The 17864-nt window shown below is 41.4% G+C and overlaps 1 protein-coding gene across 9 annotated transcripts in view; it reads right to left on the reverse strand.

Moving 5' to 3' along the window:
- Positions 1 to 17864, reverse strand: part of LOC123977071 (neural cell adhesion molecule 2-like) — a 122207-nt gene that overhangs the window by 44972 nt on the left and 59371 nt on the right. For 8 of the 9 annotated variants that reach the window (XR_006826530.1, XM_046059616.1, XM_046059578.1 and 5 more), the window contains exons 9-13: positions 11230 to 11380; positions 8821 to 9008; positions 8241 to 8337; positions 6428 to 6601; positions 2219 to 2338 (exon numbers count right to left, since the gene is read on the reverse strand). Coding sequence is in view for 8 of the 9 variants with exons in the window: in XM_046059616.1 (XP_045915572.1) it covers positions 2219 to 2338; positions 6428 to 6601; positions 8241 to 8337; positions 8821 to 9008; positions 11230 to 11380 (730 nt within the window). In the remaining variant the exon portion in view is untranslated. The remainder of the gene's footprint in view (positions 1 to 2218; positions 2339 to 6427; positions 6602 to 8240; positions 8338 to 8820; positions 9009 to 11229; positions 11381 to 17864) is intronic. The other variant, XM_046059570.1, reaches the window with a different exon arrangement.

Genomic DNA, 17864 nt, shown 5'->3' on the forward strand with positions numbered 1-17864 from the left:
TTAGGTCTTCTTTCTAACATTCATTCTCAGTAGCAGCACTGCTGTATAATACCTTTTTCTATGGCTTTGCCTAAATTTACTGCAATCCTGCTGTGCCAGATTGCCAGAATAAATAAAATGCATATCATAAAACCCCTGCAGTATATATCATTTTTAATACAGCAGTTTTACTTCAAGACACAAATTTGACAGGATCTATTCCAAACTCCAATAATCTGTATTCATATCACTGAAATACGAGGAAGTTGGAACCATCTCAGATATTAGCATGCCGGAGCTTCATAAGATGGCAAATAGATCTCATTTCACTAAGGTGCTGATGCTTTGAATAGATTTCGCGGCATATCACATGTCTTTATTTTATGACACACAAATATATCTATATACACTGCTCAAAAAAATAAACGGAACACTAAAATAATCCATCCTAGAACTGAATGAATGAAATAATCTCATTAAATACTCCTTTCTTTACATAGTTGAATGTGCTGACAACAAAATCACACAAAAATTATCAATGGAAATCAAATCTATGAACCCATGGAGGTCTGGATTTGGAGTCACACTCAAAATCAAAGTGGAAAACCACACTACAGGCCGATCCAACTTTGATGTAATGTCCTTAAAACAAGTGAAAATGAGGCTCAGCAGTGTGTTTGGCCTCCATGTGCCTGTATGACCTCCCTACAATGCCTGGGCATGTTCCTGATGAGGTGGCAGATGGTCTCCTGAGGGATCTCCTCCCAGACCTGGACTAAAGCATCCGCCAACTCCTGGACAGTTTGTGGTGCAACGTGGCGTTGGTGGATGGAGCGAGACATGATGTCCCAGATGTACACAATTGGATTCAGGTCTGGGGAACGGGCGGGCCAGTCCATAGCATCAATGCCTTCCTCTTGCAGGAACTGCTGACACACTCCAGGCACATGAGGTCTAGCATTGCTTTGCATTAGGAGGAATGGATCTCATCTCGGTACCTAATGGCAGTCAGGCTACCTCTGGCGAGCACATGGAGGGCTGTGCGGCCCCCCAAAGAAATGCCACCCCACACCATTACTGACCCACTGCCAAACCAGCAAATTGAGGATGTTGCAGACAGCAGAACCTTCTCCACGGTGTCTCCAGACTCTGTCACATCTGTCACATGTGCTCAGTGTGAACCTGCTTTCATCGTTCTGCTTTCTGCTTTCAAACGTCCTGCACGGTGTTGGGCTGTAAGCACAACCCCCACCTGTGGATGTCGGGCCCTCATACCACCCTCATGGAGTCTGTTTCTGACCGTTTGAACAGACACATGCACATTTGTGGCCTGCTGGATGTCATTTTGCGGGCTCTGGCAGTGCTCCTCCCGCTCCTCCTTGCACAAAGGCGGAGGTAGCGGTCCTGCTGCTGGGTTGTTGCCCTCCTATGGCCTCCTCCACGTCTCCTGATGTACTGGCCTGTCTCCTGGTAGCGCCGCCATGCTCTGGACACTACGCTGACAGACACAGCAAACCTTCTTGCCACAGCTCGCATTGATGTGCCCTCCTGCATGAGCTTCACTACATGAGCCACTTGTTTGGGTTATAGACTCCGTCTCATGCTACCACTAGAGTGAAAGCACCGCCAGCATTCAAAAGTGACCAAAACATCAGCCAGGAAGCATAGGAACTGAGAAGTGGTCTGTGGTCACCACCTGTAGAACCACTCCTTTATTGGGGGTGTCTTGCTAATTGCCTACAATTTCCACCTGTTGTCTATTCCATTTGCACAACAGCATGTGAAATTGATTGTCAATCAGTGTTGCTTCCTAAGTGGACAGTTTGATTTCACAGGAGTGTGATTGACTAGGAGTTACATTGTGCTGTTTAAGTGTTCCCTTTATTTTTTTGAGCAGTGTATATATAATCTGGGTCCCACTTTCCGCAACATGTTCCGCAATGTGCTCTGGGGTTTGCACTTGATCACATCTTGCACATCTATATAGGTGACATGCAATGTGAGGTACCAATAATTGACAATTAAACCAGTGTTGTTGCTATAAAGCCATTGTAATAATGAACAAAAGATATTATGACCTGATAAATATGTTAGTGGCAGTTAGAATACATCTGAAGATCCCTTTTGGGTTGGATCCTAACGAACTGAGATGCTCTTATTTTGAAAAATGTCTCGTGAAACAAGCTGGATTGGGGGTTAGAACAAAGGTGCACCGGAGGAATAAGGGGAACTGACTTACGGATGGGTAAAGTCTGGAAAGTCTCCGTGTGGCTGAACTCTCCCTGACCCTTTCCGTTGACAGCCGCCACTCGAACCTCGTACGTTGTGTTGGGCTCCAGTCCTGTCAGCACCACTGTTGCTGGAGAGGGGGAGAGAGAGAGAGAGGACCAGACTTCATAAAAATATGTGCTGACCATGACTTAAGATAGCAGAGCAAATCACTTAAAAATTAGTTTTTCATGGTTTGGGTCACACAGCAAGCACTTTTCTTTTCAGTGGATCAGTTTGAAATATTGCAGCCAGGAAAAGAACAAGACTAAACATCCACAATGTGCTGGTTAGATGAAAGGAGGTGCAGGTGACACACTGTAGTTTGTGAGAACCAGCACACCTCCATGCGTCATCAAGGTTAACAGTGAGTTTTAATATGACATGACTCGTGGCATTGCATGGCGCAAGAGTCCCAACTCCATTATGAACCTTTTTTTTTCGGAGATCTGCTGCATATTTCATTAACAAGTCTTTCACATTTGAACATGTGTTTTCAAGACTGGTTTAGGGAGGAGATGACTTTCATTCCATTATCAAATAACTGAATTGAAGATCTTGCCTTAAATTTGGACAATTTGACATATTCCAACATAAAAACAGGTCTAGAAAGAAATGTTTTTCCCAGTTTGGTGTGGAAGAACTTGACTGGCCTGACCTCAACCCCCCATCCAACACCTCTAGGATGAACTGGAAGGACTACGAGCCTGAACTCATCGCCCAACATCAGTGGCCAACCTCATAAAAGCTCTTGTGGATGAATGGGAGCAAACCCCTGCACCTGGGTTAAAAAAACACTTCGCAGAAGAGTGGAGGCTGTTAAAGTAGCATATTAAGGGGATCAGCATGTTTCAAAACTAACTTACTTAACTGTTTGCACTTTCGAACATTGTTATATTATACAAATATCATCTGTTTGTTGATTAGTTTTGCAAAAATCTTAATAAACAATGCAATAAACGATAAACTTTGACTGAAGAATACTGACACCTTAAGTGTCATGGTTTCAGTATGACAGGTTAAACAATCACATATGAATGTAATTGTCCAAACACTTTTGACCATGTTCTGTATTTCAAAGCTATGCTAAATCATATCTAACCAAACCTTTTTTTACATTTTTGGAGCATTTATTCTCTCAGTTTAAAAGCTGTAGCTGTATTCCTAAGCAGCTGCAGAGTAATTATAAATAGTATGAGGAGATTATTAATATGTAAATCCAAGATAGCATTTACAGTGTAAACATTTTGAACCAACAGTAATTTGGTGGCAAATAAGAAATGACTGGAGATTTAGAGAAAAAGACCTTCACCTGAAACAATACTAAACAATAAGTTCCACTAAACGATGCATTCAAGGACTACATGGGATTCTGAATCACATGAGATCACAGTACATTATCATAAAGAATATTAGAACTATGGTGACAGTGAAAGCAGTGTAATCTGCTGCATTCATATAGCAAACTACATTGATTATTGAAGAAAACAGATTCTCATTATCAGACCACATTACAGATTCCTATTGAAACTCTACAGTCACCAGAGTCTATTCACGTAACCTTCGCTATTCAGAGCAGCAGCACAGAGTCGGCAGTCTAATGAGCTTGAGTGAAAGTTGTTGTTTTTGTCAGTCTGCACAAATTAAATACTTGAATGGTAATAGGTGCTTTTGCAGTTCTTTAGTCCTGGAACTGAAAACAAATTCTGCAATTTGCAGCAGTGCTAGGTTACTTTCCAGGCTATAAGCAGACATTTCAATTTGGGCAAAAGCATTCAAATGAAACGAGTCCAGGCATCTCATTATATTGAAGAGTTTATTGTGTAAGGCTTCTCTACTGAGGATAGCTGAAGTGGCTTCTGTGATTATATGATTCCACTTACTCACTCACAGTTTTAATATTTTAGTCCTAATCTTGAATAAAGAGCCAACTTAATCAGGCATTACTTCTCCAGTTCTGTTCCTGATGTTACCTCCCTTTTTGTCTTAATGTGTCTCTCTTTTCCTCTACATGTGCAGTAAATTCTTTGTGTGATACCTGCTGGTTAGTATTCACCTCACTGCATCTCCATATTGTAATTGACTCTGAAATGAGGACCTGCTTATCACTCGGCCATTAGTCCTCTGGCTTCCATTTTCCATCCATTCGTCCATCCTTCACCTCATGGTGTACTTTCCACCAACCAGCTCAGAAATCAATTTGGACTCGTAAAGCATAAGAAGAGGAGGAGCGTGTTCTTTCAGCTCAGATGTGGTTCTGGCACTCTCCCCACGAGGTGTTCGAGGTTCGTCACGAGTCAAAAGCGTCTCATGGCCGAGGAGTTGGAGGGTCACATGACAGATTATGTGATACTGCTTCTGCTCATGCTTGATTGGTACCGTTTGATAGGTGGTGGTGTTAGCAAATAGAAACACTGGTAAACACCTGATGGGATGTTAACCTGACACAATGAGGCACGAGCCCGATGGTCTAGTAGTAAAAGTAGCTGAAAGTTTCGAACCTTGTGACAAAATTATAAATATTCTTTTTTTGTATTTCAAAGCAGGATTTTTAATTTACATGTTTTTCTTTAACTAGTGTCATTCAAAACAATATACCATTACTCTTATATCAGAAATATATCAGGGTTTTTTTTAAGTTTCAGCCGCTTAACGACAAATAACTATTTTATTTTACTGCTGACCATTTTTTGAACATTGAGGTGGAGTTACATATATGTTGAAGAATGTTTCCTACATTTTCAGGCTGTTATTGTTTTACATTCAATTCCACATGGTCTAAAAAAATCAATTATCAGACTTACACGAGTTGTGTAATCCATTATAGTAAACAAGTTTTTAAATAATAATTTCAGAGGGACTACCTCTTCAGTAGAAAGTAGTTCCAGTGAAAAGTATTCACAGAGAGGTTTGGGGATAATTTTGAGTACATTTACAAACTTCAATTATTGTTATATGATGATGTAAATTAACATGGAGGATGATTTGGGAAAGTCTTTACTTTTTCCCTAAATGCACATCTCAAGCAAGTGTCACAGCTGAAGCAAGTGCCAAGAGTCTGTTATTTGATTCTTATGCCAAAAAAACTGAATGGAAATCAGTGGGTGTCTGGAAAGTTGGAAAAATACATTCACAGATCTGAAACACTGAGTACTTATGGCAAAATAGCCAGCAGCAATGTAAAGCTTCTATGGTCTGCAATAAATGGTCTAAAACTTGATAATCTCTGACTTATGTTTAAGGGGCACTTAGAAAATTACTTTTGTGTTCAAGTGGGCTTCACAATAAGAACATGTTGTGCACAATGGGGCCCACATCAACAGCAAACTAATGTTCCTTGTATTTTTTCCACGTGTTACACTCACTGCTGGCTGCCTTAGAGTATATTAATTGTTGTGTTCCTATGAGTGATTCTGACTGTCATGCAAACCCAGCTGTGTGATTCCCTGTCAAGGATTGGTTCCTCTGGAGCTGAGACCGCCTACTTCCTGGTTGCTGTTCGCTGGCGTCTGTAATTGGTGTGGCTGTGATCTGTCCGAACCTACCAATCAGGACTCTGCAATCAATGTCGCTGGACTATAAATACCTTGTGTGTCCACAGTTCTGGGTGACTGTGAGCCAGTAATTAGTTTGCCTTGCTATTGGTTGCATACACTGTTAGTTTAGAGAGTATTTGGTACTTGTTTTTCTTGATATTGTCTGTCTGTTGCCTGTCTGAGTGGCTTCAGTCACTAGTATGAATTATTGTAAATCACATATTGTGATATAGTGCACCAAGCGTTGGGCACTCTTTTGTTTGAGCATTTTAAGTTGCAGAATAACTGCTCGTTTGTTTACCTTGTACTTTTGTAAGCTTATAGGTGCTGACCTCCCTTTGAGCCAAGTAACTGTCTTTGGACAAGATCCACTTTTGTTTCGTTTTGTGTACTTGTCAGCGCCTCTATAGCCTCTTCTTGTTGTATTTTCTTGTGCGAGCACAGTAATTAAACCCTTGACTTTAACCGGAATATTTCAGTTGTCTGATTCCACCTCATTTCAATCCCAATCACTTGTTGCTGCCCTGCCTTAACAAGCTGGGTCATAACACACGCATGAGCGTGTATTACAGTATAACAGAATAGGTTTGAAAAAACCTTGCTTCTACCGTTAAGGTTATTAAATGAATATAAACAGCACTCACTCTGGACACTGTGTGACTTGACGTCCCTCCAGTCCTGAGAGCCGATCTCCTTGTACTGGACCAGGTAGTAGCTAATGGGCACGCCACCATGCGAGTCGGGCTTCATGAAGGTGACGGTCGCCAAGCGCTGGGAAACCGCTGAGAGACGCACAGAGTATGGATTTGATGGTACATCTGAAAGGGCAAAAAAAAAAAATGACACGGGTCAAACACACACAGCTTTTGAATTATTTAAAAGCTGGTAGGTCTCGACTGAACCACTTCCTCGTTTCACATATTCCACCAACTTTTATGAATGAAAGCAACAGAGCACGGGGGATTGTAAAAATTAAGGTGAATGTAAGAATCTGACTGTTTATTTTCCTTCATATTGTGTGCTACGAGAGAAAAATGAACCCAACCTCAAGTTCATTACTCATAAACGCACTCATTATTGAAACAGCCAACAGCTCTGGCAAGCATTTTACGAACTCCAGTTGTTTGGAAATAAATATATATATATATATATTTTATTTGTCTATTATTTAAAGCAAAGGACTTTCAAAAGTGTCTATATATTGCATGCATACATATGCTTGTGCACACAACTTTATATCCATTTATCTGTGCATGAATAGCTTAATTCATTGAGGTCACTACAGCAAAACTTAATTTTCACTGTTGATTTAAAACCCCTTCTGTTTTGCTTTCGAGACTGACTGTACAACAAAGGAAGATAGATGAGGCTGTGTGAAAGTCTCATTAATTACTCTTAATTTCCTTTCCATTTATTGTCATGCAATAACTACTGTCCTTTCACACAAACCAGTGAACTACTGAATATATTTTAATATCATAGTATGATCTAAAATAGTTTGCTACTGTGAGAGAAAAAAATGCATACATATGCACTGGCAGTTGCGCAATAATAATAACCATAATGCCACTAAATGCATTTTCTAACTGGGAATTAAGCTGCTTTTAATGCTTACCGTGGCTTCCACCTATTACATCACTATCATTCCCATAATCAAACCAGAGATAGACATTATTGCTATAATAACTGTAAGCCTTGAAAGCAATTTAACATAATTTACTTCCGTTTCGGGTAAGATGGTAAATCACTTTTTTTAGCTGTGAATCAACCTATTTGCTCTTTTTGTGTGTGTGTATCACAACAAGCATACTTGTACTCAAAGCCATTTCTAGTGGTTATTACTCAAGGTTTAGCTTTGAAGACTCTGTGAAGAAGTGATGAGTTCCTGCAGCTTCCACCGGAGATTATCTCTCCTCTGAATCTCCATTACTGACTCAAACTTTAACAACTGTATGAACATGTGTTTGTCTGTGTGTGTGTGTGTGTTTGTGTGCAGAATCGTATGTGTCAGAACAACTTCCAAAACCCATTGTTTCCTGCAAGAGTACATATTAGGTCAGCTTTTTGCTCACTACTTTTCTCCTTAGCCAGAGCAATTCAATCTGCACTAAAGATAATTGGACTGCACTATTGTGTATTAGCCTGCGCTACCGTAAATTAGGGGGTACTTCAGTAAATAGCGAGGGGTATGGTAAATCAGCTGGCACTATTTGAGATTAGGCTAGGCTGCATAGAGGTTGGGAGTTGTAGTGGAATTTATCTTCCTGAGAATTGCAAATAAGGCTATTACCATTAGTAGAGAGGTAGAGGGTTACAAAGCAGTTGAACAGTCAGAGTTAGAGTAATTCAAAAGGTGTGGGATCCCTGACTCCACGCATTCTGGACATGTAATGAAGTCACCAATTGCATTAGCTCAGGTAGAGGGGCCACACAATAGTGGCAATTCTGCACACTCACCTGCCTGGGCCAGAATAAACTCCTGGTATCGAACTCCAATGTTGTTCCTGGCTGTGCAGTTGTAGCGGCCAAAGTCTCTGTCGGACATAGGAGTTACCTGGAAGAGCGAAAAAAAACTTGACTTGGACTCTAGCTCAGAGACTTGTGAGCATCTGACTGACCCATGTATCATTTTGATTAGATGAAAGTTAGGTTATTCTGTTATCAATTAATCTGTGATTATTTGTCTATCTTGCAAATAAACTAAAATAGCTGCCCAAATGATATCTTCAAATTTCTTGTTTTGTCCAACTAACACTCCATAAGATATTCTCTGATGTAAACAGAGAAAGAACCACATTTATAAAGCTGCAACCATGTTGAATGAGGAATGTTTGGCATTTTCACTCAAACCACATAAATGACTTCAAGGATTAATTGAATATCTAAATTATTTTAATTGTCAATTGACTCATTGATTCATCTACTAATCAGCAATATGTTTGATGCTACTTTACAGAGCAATGGTAAGTAATGTGTGAACTTTCTCAGGGTCTGTAATTACTAGTTAATTGACCAAAGACACTGGACTTGTACCCACCTCCAGCACAGACTTGCCCTCAGTGCTGTGTACCCGCGTGTTGGCAGTTCCCTCTGCGGAGATGGTGAAGCGCTCTCTCCTCCACAACATGGTGGCGGGAGGGTTGGACATCACATCGCAGCTTATGTTCACTGGGTTCCCCTCCCACGAGTAAAAGATGGTGTGGTTGGTCAGAAACTTTGGTATATCTGTCCAAAACATAGCGATATTATCTCTCACACTTGCCTCATTTATATGGTAAATCAGCATTTCTTTTGCACTAAAACAAGACCTAAATTGCTAAAAGTGTAATTGCTGGAGTGTCTGGAATTTGTGGCAGCCAATTAAATACTCAAATCAAAGGTAAAGCAGTGCTGGATGATCAAAGAAACAAAAATCACTTGCTGAGGCTTAACCCACAGATTCCTCCAAGGGAGCAGAGATCAAGCATTTCATTAACGCTTCCCAAACTCCATCTGCCATGTTAAAGAGAAAAACTTAAAGTTAATTGAAGCCACCTCATGCTGATTGGGGGGGGGGGGGGATCTCCATTACGATCATCTCCCCAAGAATAAATATAAAGGATGTAAACAGAAGCTCATTTGCCCCAGCAAATAGGAAGGGCAGTAATGGACGATCGCAGCGGCGAGCTGTCGTGTGGCTTTCTTTTGGCCCAGTCAGCCCAGCTCAGCCGGAGAGGCATTATGGTTGTTTTATGTTCGCTTGCAGGATTCCATTAAAGAGATTGATGCCTGGCTCTCTGTCACAGCCGAGGACGCGTTATCCCCCTGCAGCCTGCAGTGACTTAGTAAATGAGTTCATTAGTTCAGTGGCAACGGCTGGCTCAGCCCCGCCACACTCAGACTCACAGCCTGTGTCTTTCTGCAGAGTGGGAGTTGACTGTGAGCAAGTTGTCAGCTGTGGCTCCAGCAAAACAAGTTTACAGTATGATGACAGCAACTTTGCTTCATGGCTGGAGAGCGTGCGCGTGCATGTGAGGTCTGTATTTTTTCTACTTGTGGATGCCATCAAACTTTTTCCAAAATGTCAACTTTTCAGGAACTATGCAAAACAGGCTTTGAAGGGAATCCGTGAACCCAAAAGTCACCTCAGCCACAGGAGGAGAAAATTGTTTTCCACACGACAACAGAGATACAGTATTCATTTTTCCCCCTCACTGTCTCTCTGAATATATTTGTTTGTCTGCCCTCTCTCTTTGTTGTTCCTCTGAGCTTCAAGGTGTAAATGATACTACCAAAAAAATCCAAATGCACTTTCCGTTGGTCTCGTTCACGCAACAGAGGCAAACTCATAATGAACCTAATCATTCCAGGGCCAAAATGGAGATCTTTGCTTCAGAGCTCATTAGGCAGGGGATAGGCCGCCCCAAATAACCCCAAACAACCAGCCCTGAGGAATGGGTGTGCTCATCGGGAAGTAGGGGAGCTGTTGGCAGGGGAAAACGAAAGGCAATGCATGATATCATCTCTCTAATTAACCCCTCTGAAGGCTGTGTGTGTGGTGCAGTGGGTGCAGGGGTTTTGAGGGTGGTGAGTTGTTTATAGTAATATAATGATCTTAAGAAAGAAAAACATCCACAGTGTGAAAAGAATTATTAGAACTAAGCATGGCTGAACTTTTGAACTCTCTGCTAGACTGCAGGGGTTCACGTGTTTCCTGCTAGGTTGCTGATTTGACTGCTTAAATGTATGTACGTGTTTCATTTTCCCATTAGGGAACAACTACAGCTAACATAAATGCAGAGAGTGGAGGAGCAGTTGGGGTTATATCAGGTGACCAGGGCTCCATAAGTAACCCTGCTTCATTTTGCCCACAAACAATGTTCCACAACTAATTGAATATTTCCAACTCTTGCAACAAATAATATGCTGAACATAAAATCATTTAACTGACAAAGTAAAAAATGACAACTTAAGTAGGTATAAAATCTATGAGTTTCATTGACATCTATTCACTGAACTTTTGTTTCCTGTTCTGTAAAGGACACCAATGTCAGGATGTTGAATTTATCAGTAATTTTATTCTTTTATTCACTTACTGAGAAATATCATCTAAATATAATTATTTGCTTTTTCCCAGAAGAAATCGTGAAAAAATTGCACTGTCGACCAAATAAAATAGTTCCAAACAAATCTATGACATTACAGTTATGTATATTGTATTCCATTTTTGTCTATAGATCAAGTATTACACACTGGATCTTTAACAAAGCGATGTCAGGAGCCAGTGTAGTTTAAATCAGGTCTGATTTGTTGAATGTAAATGTGTCTACAGTACAGCTGCGCAGGTGCTTTCACTTAATTTGCCTGATTAGACCTCTGCTCAGGACAGCGTGGGCAGTGTAGTAGGAATAACTAGAAACACCTGTGCAGACCCTTTAAACACTGATCAGACAATAAACATACTCACACTCAATATCCAGGAACATGCTCTTCTGATGACCTCCGATCCTGCTGAGGGCTTCGCAGTCAAATCGACCCAAGTCGGCGAGCCTCACGCCGCTGATGGTCAACACTGACTTGCCGTGACGACCGCGGACTTCAAAGCGTCCGTCCTGACTCTGAACACAAACACACCCATATACAACTTATTGTTAGGCATAACAATGACTTGAATACTGCCCCATCCCATAAATAGATCCACATGCCTGTGAAATCGTTAGGACTCTGTTAAAGTGTAAAGCCAGAGAATAAGGTGAGGAATTCTACCTGTGTGGTTCATTTGTAGAAAGATATAAATGATAAAGAATTGGCCTTTATATCCATATAATTTTCACATAGTTATTGCCCTTAAAGAGTGGTTTGATATGTGAACCTTTGAGCAAAAACAACCCAAGCACAACATTTTAAAGCGGGAAAGAGCAACTAACCAGACAGACCTGGGGTGCAGAAATAGGAGGGGGTAGATTATGGTTCTTATGTATAATATGGCTGGCAGTTTATTTGCCAAAGCTGGAGAAATGATTGGTTGATTAAAATATGAAGGGGGGAACACAAAGCACAATCACACCAAGCAAGGCCGGCCACGTCGGCAAGTAATTCACCGAAAGTTCTTCGTCCAACTTTGTACTGAATGACAGCCCCTTGATCCATTTTGACCCCCCTTGCTGGCTACCGTCTCAGAGTCAGGGTTAATGCAATAAAATGTCGATTTATTACAAGGTCATTACATCTGTATGAAGACAGATGGTATCAATTTGAAGCAACGGGTCAATTACAGCAGACGAGGCTATCATTCCAGTAATCGACATTCACTCGTAATGAGAAAAAACACCCCAGGAGCATCCTTGTTGCAGACATGATACGGCAATAGCCCCCAGACTGTTACCTAACAGATAACCTTTGTCACCCCAAAGAAACAACTTCCTTAGTCCTGCCCATGGACTCAAATCATTTTAAACAATGCCACTTGCTGCAGTCCTAAAATACGGCTTTTTTTTCTTTCAAGATACATTTTTACTTCTCGATGCAGAGTAGCCAAGCCAAGAAGTCCCGTATCACTGTTATTTCACTGTATCAGATGACACACATGTTGAACACAGGCTGCAAAATGTTCTGTTTGCTTCATTGTTTCTTCTCCACATAAATGTGCAATGAAGAAGTTGATTCGACATTCTCTTTCCTCAGACGAGGCACCGGCATGAATAGGAAACAGAGTTTTAGTTGAGTTCTTCTTATTATTCATAGAGTCTCCGGGTGCCGTGGGGTATTTTCAGTATAAGTACCCATCAAACGACACATGGCATACATTACGCTGGCAATCTATCCCGGGCTCTCGAAACCTTTGTGACCGAAAAGACATGGCTATCAAATCCTGCAGCGACATATCATGATTGCACTACAACTGCGAAGTAACACTGAAATCCGTTTGTTTGGTCTGAGACACTTGCGCACATTGAGTAGTTGGTCACCGTGGGAAAACAAGGGCCTATTATGAGGTGACTGCTGACATGGAAATGTTTTTATGACCACGATCAGGAAATGATTGGAGAAGTAGACACACGCACACACAAAAGTATATGCACAATAGTTTATAGTGATCATGACTTTTTGGGTACTAATAACATCCATCTGACTCCCAAACTTGCTTTTCCCGCACTGTTGCCTCCTAATTAGTCAATTAAGTCAACTTAGATAAACAACTTTAATAGAGTAAAAATAGAATAAAGTTATTTAGCTCAAGGCCTGATAGTTAATGTAGGATTGCAGTCAAATTAGTGTTGTGAGTTTGTTCCTAATAAAGGAATTAGAACTAAAAAAAACAAACAAAAAAAAGCTGAGGCTGAGAGTAAAAACAGGCTCCCTGTGAGCCTATTAAGCAAAGAGATATCCCACAATGCTTTAGGAGGTTTTTGGCGCTACAGTTGTAATGAGAGCAAGATTCTTGTTTGTGTGTTTTTGCTGCACTTTTGTGGTGATCCTGCACTGCAATTCACAGATATTACTTGACAAGTTTATCGGAAGGTTGGCAGTTCAATCCCTGGCTCCTCCAGCTGCATGTTGAAGTGTCCTTCGCAAGATACTGAACCCCAAATTGCCCCTGGTGGCTGTTACACCAGTGTATGAATGTTAGTTTCTGTTTGAGCACTTAGGCTCAGTGTATGAATGTGTGTGAATGGTGAACGTGATGTAGTGTAAAAGCGCTTTGAGTGGTCAAAAAGACTAGAAAGGCGCTATACAAATACGGAGCATTTACAATCTCACTGCGCCTCCAGAAGAGCCATGTCTTAACTAACTACACAGTTCTTATTCACTCCATATCTTTTCACACTTCAATATTTTTTCCCCTGGAGCTGTGTTCATGTCATATAGGATTTACTGTAACGACATGTGTAAACAGTCATGTTGACATAATGACTGGGAAACTGACACATCTGACTTTAAAAGAACAGTTTGACATTGTGGTAAATACTCTTACTTGCTCTCTTTCTGAGAGTCAGATGAGAACATTGATACCACTCTCATATCTACACAAGCCAGCACCCGGTTCTTATAGCTTAGCATGAACACTGGAAGCAGGGGGAAACAGCTCGGCTCCGTAACAAGGGCTACCTACCAGCTCCTCTAAAGCTCGCTAATTACCACATTCTATCTTGTTTGTTTATTCTTGTTGTCACTGCGAGGTCGCCAGGCAACCAGCGCAGACTCAAAGAAGTTGCCAACAAATAGTCTGGTTCCTTTGTAAAACTGCAACTTGTTGTTGTTGATTTTTCAACTGTCCTAAGTTGTCAGATACATAAAAGCTGAAGTCCTGAACACGGGAATATTTCATGTCAAATGAAAAATCCCCATGGATGCATCACGTGCATCTAGCATTCGGTCAGCAAATGTGAAAATATAATCAACTAACCTAACTTTAACCACTTCAGCGTTATATTACATACTGCAACCTCACCTACCACTTTATTAGGTACACCTGTTCAATTGCTTGTTAACACAAATAGTTAATTAGCCAATCACATGGCAGCAACTCAATGCATTTAGGTACGTAGATGTGGTCAAAACAACTTGCTGAAGTTCAAATCGAGCATCATCATAGGGAAGAAAGGGGATTAAAGTGACGTTGAACGTTGTTGGTGCCAGATGGGCTGCTCTGAGTATTTCAGAAACTGCTGATCTACTGGGATTTTCACACATAACCATCTCTAGGGTTTACAGAGAATGGTCTGAAAAAGAGAAAATATCCAGTGAGCAGCAGTTGTGTGGAAGAAAATGCCTTGTTGATGTCATAGGTCAGAGGAGAATGGGCAAACTGTTTCAAGATGACAGAAAGGCAACAGTAACAACCAAGGTATGCAGAATACCATCTCTGAATGCACAACATGTCGATCCTTGAAGCAGATGGTCTACAGCGGCAGAAGACCACACCGGGTGCCACTCCTTTCAGCTAAGAACAGGAAACTGAGGCTACAATTCACACAGGCTCACCAAAATTGGACAAAAGAAGATTTGAAAAACATTGCCTGGTCTGATGGGTCTCGATTTCAGCAGCAACATTCAGATGGTAGGGTCAGAATTTGGCATAAACAACATGTACACATGATCCATCCTGCCTTGTATCAACAGTTCAGGCTGCTGGTTGTGGTGTAATGGTGTGGGGGATATTTTCTTGGCACACTTTGGGCCCCTTAGTACCAACTGAGCATCGTTTAAATGCGACAGCCTACATGAGTATTGTTGCTGACTATGTCCATCCCTTTATGACCACACTGTACCCATCTTCTGATGGCTACTTCCAGCAGGATAATGCACCATGTCACAAAGCTCAAATCATATCAAACTGGTTTCTTGAACATGACAATGAGTTCAATGTGTTCCAATGGCCTCCACAGTCACCAGATCTCAGTCCAATAGAGCACCTTTAGGATGTGGTGTAGCGGGAAATTCAGCCGACAAATCTGCAGCAATTGTGTGAGGCTATGATGTCAATATGGACCAAAGTCTCTGAGGAATGTTTCCAACACCTTGTTGAAAGTATGCCACGAAGAATTAAGGCAGTTCTGAAGGCAAAAGGGGGTCCAACCCGGTACTTGCCCTCCTACTTTTTGACCTCCAGGGCATGATGTCATGATGATGCATTAGTGAGTTCTTGCAGGATGTCATGCATTTGCATGTTTGTGTGTCCGCATCTCCATCTACTCATGTATATTTGCATATTGTATATTTAAATAAATATGTGATATAAGTCTGTGCATATGCACATTCTGCACACCTCCTCCATAAATTTCCCCAGTAAATCAATGTACATCCAGACACTTCTAAAGCTCTCCTGTCAACCCCCACCCTCCACCCCCTCTGCTAATACTCATTATGTGTCTAAGCCTCATAAGCCTCGGTGGTGAGACCCCCTCTCTTCTGAATCACTCTGTCTTTATGTTGTCATTCGTAGACTGCTTCAGCATTATCCTGTTTAGAATTGCATATCAGTGCTCTTATCGCTGCACTACTATCAACCAATGAGGTGAAGCAGCTTTTAAAGGCTCGGTTCTGGTCTCTTTCTGCCACTGCACACTTTGCTTGTTTGAGGTCAATGGGATTGGGAGAGTGTGTGCTGAATAGGAATGCTGAGGGATGGGGTGATGAGAGAGGAAGAGGAGCAGGAGAAAGAGAGGAAATCTTCCAAGAGGGAGATTCTGAGTCAGGATATTACTCGCTAACTCCCCCCCCCGCCAACTGACAGGGTCTGTCTAGAGAGCCCCTAAAGCACAGCCTGTTTGACATGCAGCTCAGTCGAACGACAAGGCAAGCGGCCAGATGTGAATACAACAACGAGTCACATGCACACCCATGGACACATGCATGTTCCTGCATGCTCACCCACACATACTGTAAACACGTGAGCAGTAACCAACACAACAGCAAAGAGATAATAGGCAAAGAAATGCATAAGGTGAGGGAATAGAGAGGAACTAGAGGAACTGGAGGAGATGAAAGGAGGCGCAGGTAAATAAAACGAGGGCAGAAATATATGAAAGCATGAGAAAAAAAACAGAACGGCTGTGCGTTTACAGTAAACACATGAAGCTAAATCTTGAATTCAATCTCTCAAATGGGATTATCGAGACCGTTCCTGTGTTATTTCAGTTCAGATGCAGAATTCTCAGATATTAAAATGTCAGCTGTAAATGTCAGCGAGGCTGGAAACACACTGTAGACTAATTCTGGCAAGCATTGCTTATTCCAACAGTTTGGTGTGGGGGCTGAACACGGGGTGTTCATATTTGCACCACTTTAATGATTACTGTATCACCTCATCGCGTGACAACAACAAAATGACATTTAATAATGGCTTTCTGGTGCACGGAAACGGAGGGACGGAATGTTATTCGGACCATATTTCGCAGTGTGCTGCATTTGTGAGCAGGTTTCAAATGGAAAACAAAACAATAATCTCAATGGGTGTGACCGAATGCTATTTTTTTTTTTTTTTTTTTTTTACAGTTTTATAGCAAAATGCCTTTTTATAAGAGCTCACATCAACACAAATACACTCTCAAGGTTCATTTCTGACCAGCTGAAGAAAATGTTAAAAAGCTGTTCACAGGTTTACGTCTATTGAACCACACTGGTGAAGAAAAACAGTCAAAAGCTATTGTAATGCCAGTAGCTCTTCAGCTTTGTGTGTTTTGCATGGATAGAACAGAGGCTGATTGGTAACCTTGCATGGAACAGCACCAGAGGAGTGAAACAATACCTCAACTCAAATCCTACCTCGGTCTGTAATTAAATTCTAGGAACTGCATCCCATTATGTTCTCTTACCGAGGGGTCAAGGTGTTAGTTGACAAAGAATGAGAAAAATGGAAGCAACATTATGCAGTGAGTAAAACTAGGCCCTTTGAAGCTTAATGTCCCTCAACAAGAGAGGAGTGTGTGCAGACTGGATATGCAGATTGGAGAGCAAATTGAGAGAGGAACATCCTGCCTTAAACCCAAATGACTCCGGCCATCCATCATGCCTTGTGCTGCACAAGCCGTGTTTGTCTTTGCGGATGTTTAGGTGTGTTGGTTTGCGCTACGCATTTCCATAATTGCATTTGCTGTGGGAAGAGAAGCACTTACTCTCATTTTCAGCTGTGATTTATCAACTCGAGCGATTCGAGCCAATGCACACATTCATTTATCTCCGCGGTGACCTTTTTCCCAAGCAGAAGAACGGCTGCCATCTTTTGAACCGCTTCTGTGAAAGCTTCAGCCCCATTGCCAGGGAAGCTGTGATGGAAGTGCATATGAGTTTGACATTGATGGCAGCTCGTTCAAGAATAATTAACTTTCCCGAGAAAATGTGGCTGCAGCTCATTCAATTTCTGATTTGTGAGGCAGTCCTCGCGGACAAAGTAAATAATGGATGCTGAGAGAAAAACATACAACAGAAGCTTCATATCTTTTAAATTTCTTAAATTGGATTACACAAAATGTCGCAGAGTCAAAGGGAAGTGTAAACTGAAAGTATTAACATTTGCCCTGAAAACTTCAAGGTCCTTGTTGCTTCTTTGTGCTGAGAGCTAATCAAAATAAAACGTGTGAGCTGATTTCCCTTGAGATT

This window comes from Micropterus dolomieu, linkage group LG01, assembly GCF_021292245.1.
Source record: "Micropterus dolomieu isolate WLL.071019.BEF.003 ecotype Adirondacks linkage group LG01, ASM2129224v1, whole genome shotgun sequence".
Lineage (NCBI taxonomy): Eukaryota > Metazoa > Chordata > Actinopteri > Centrarchiformes > Centrarchidae > Micropterus > Micropterus dolomieu.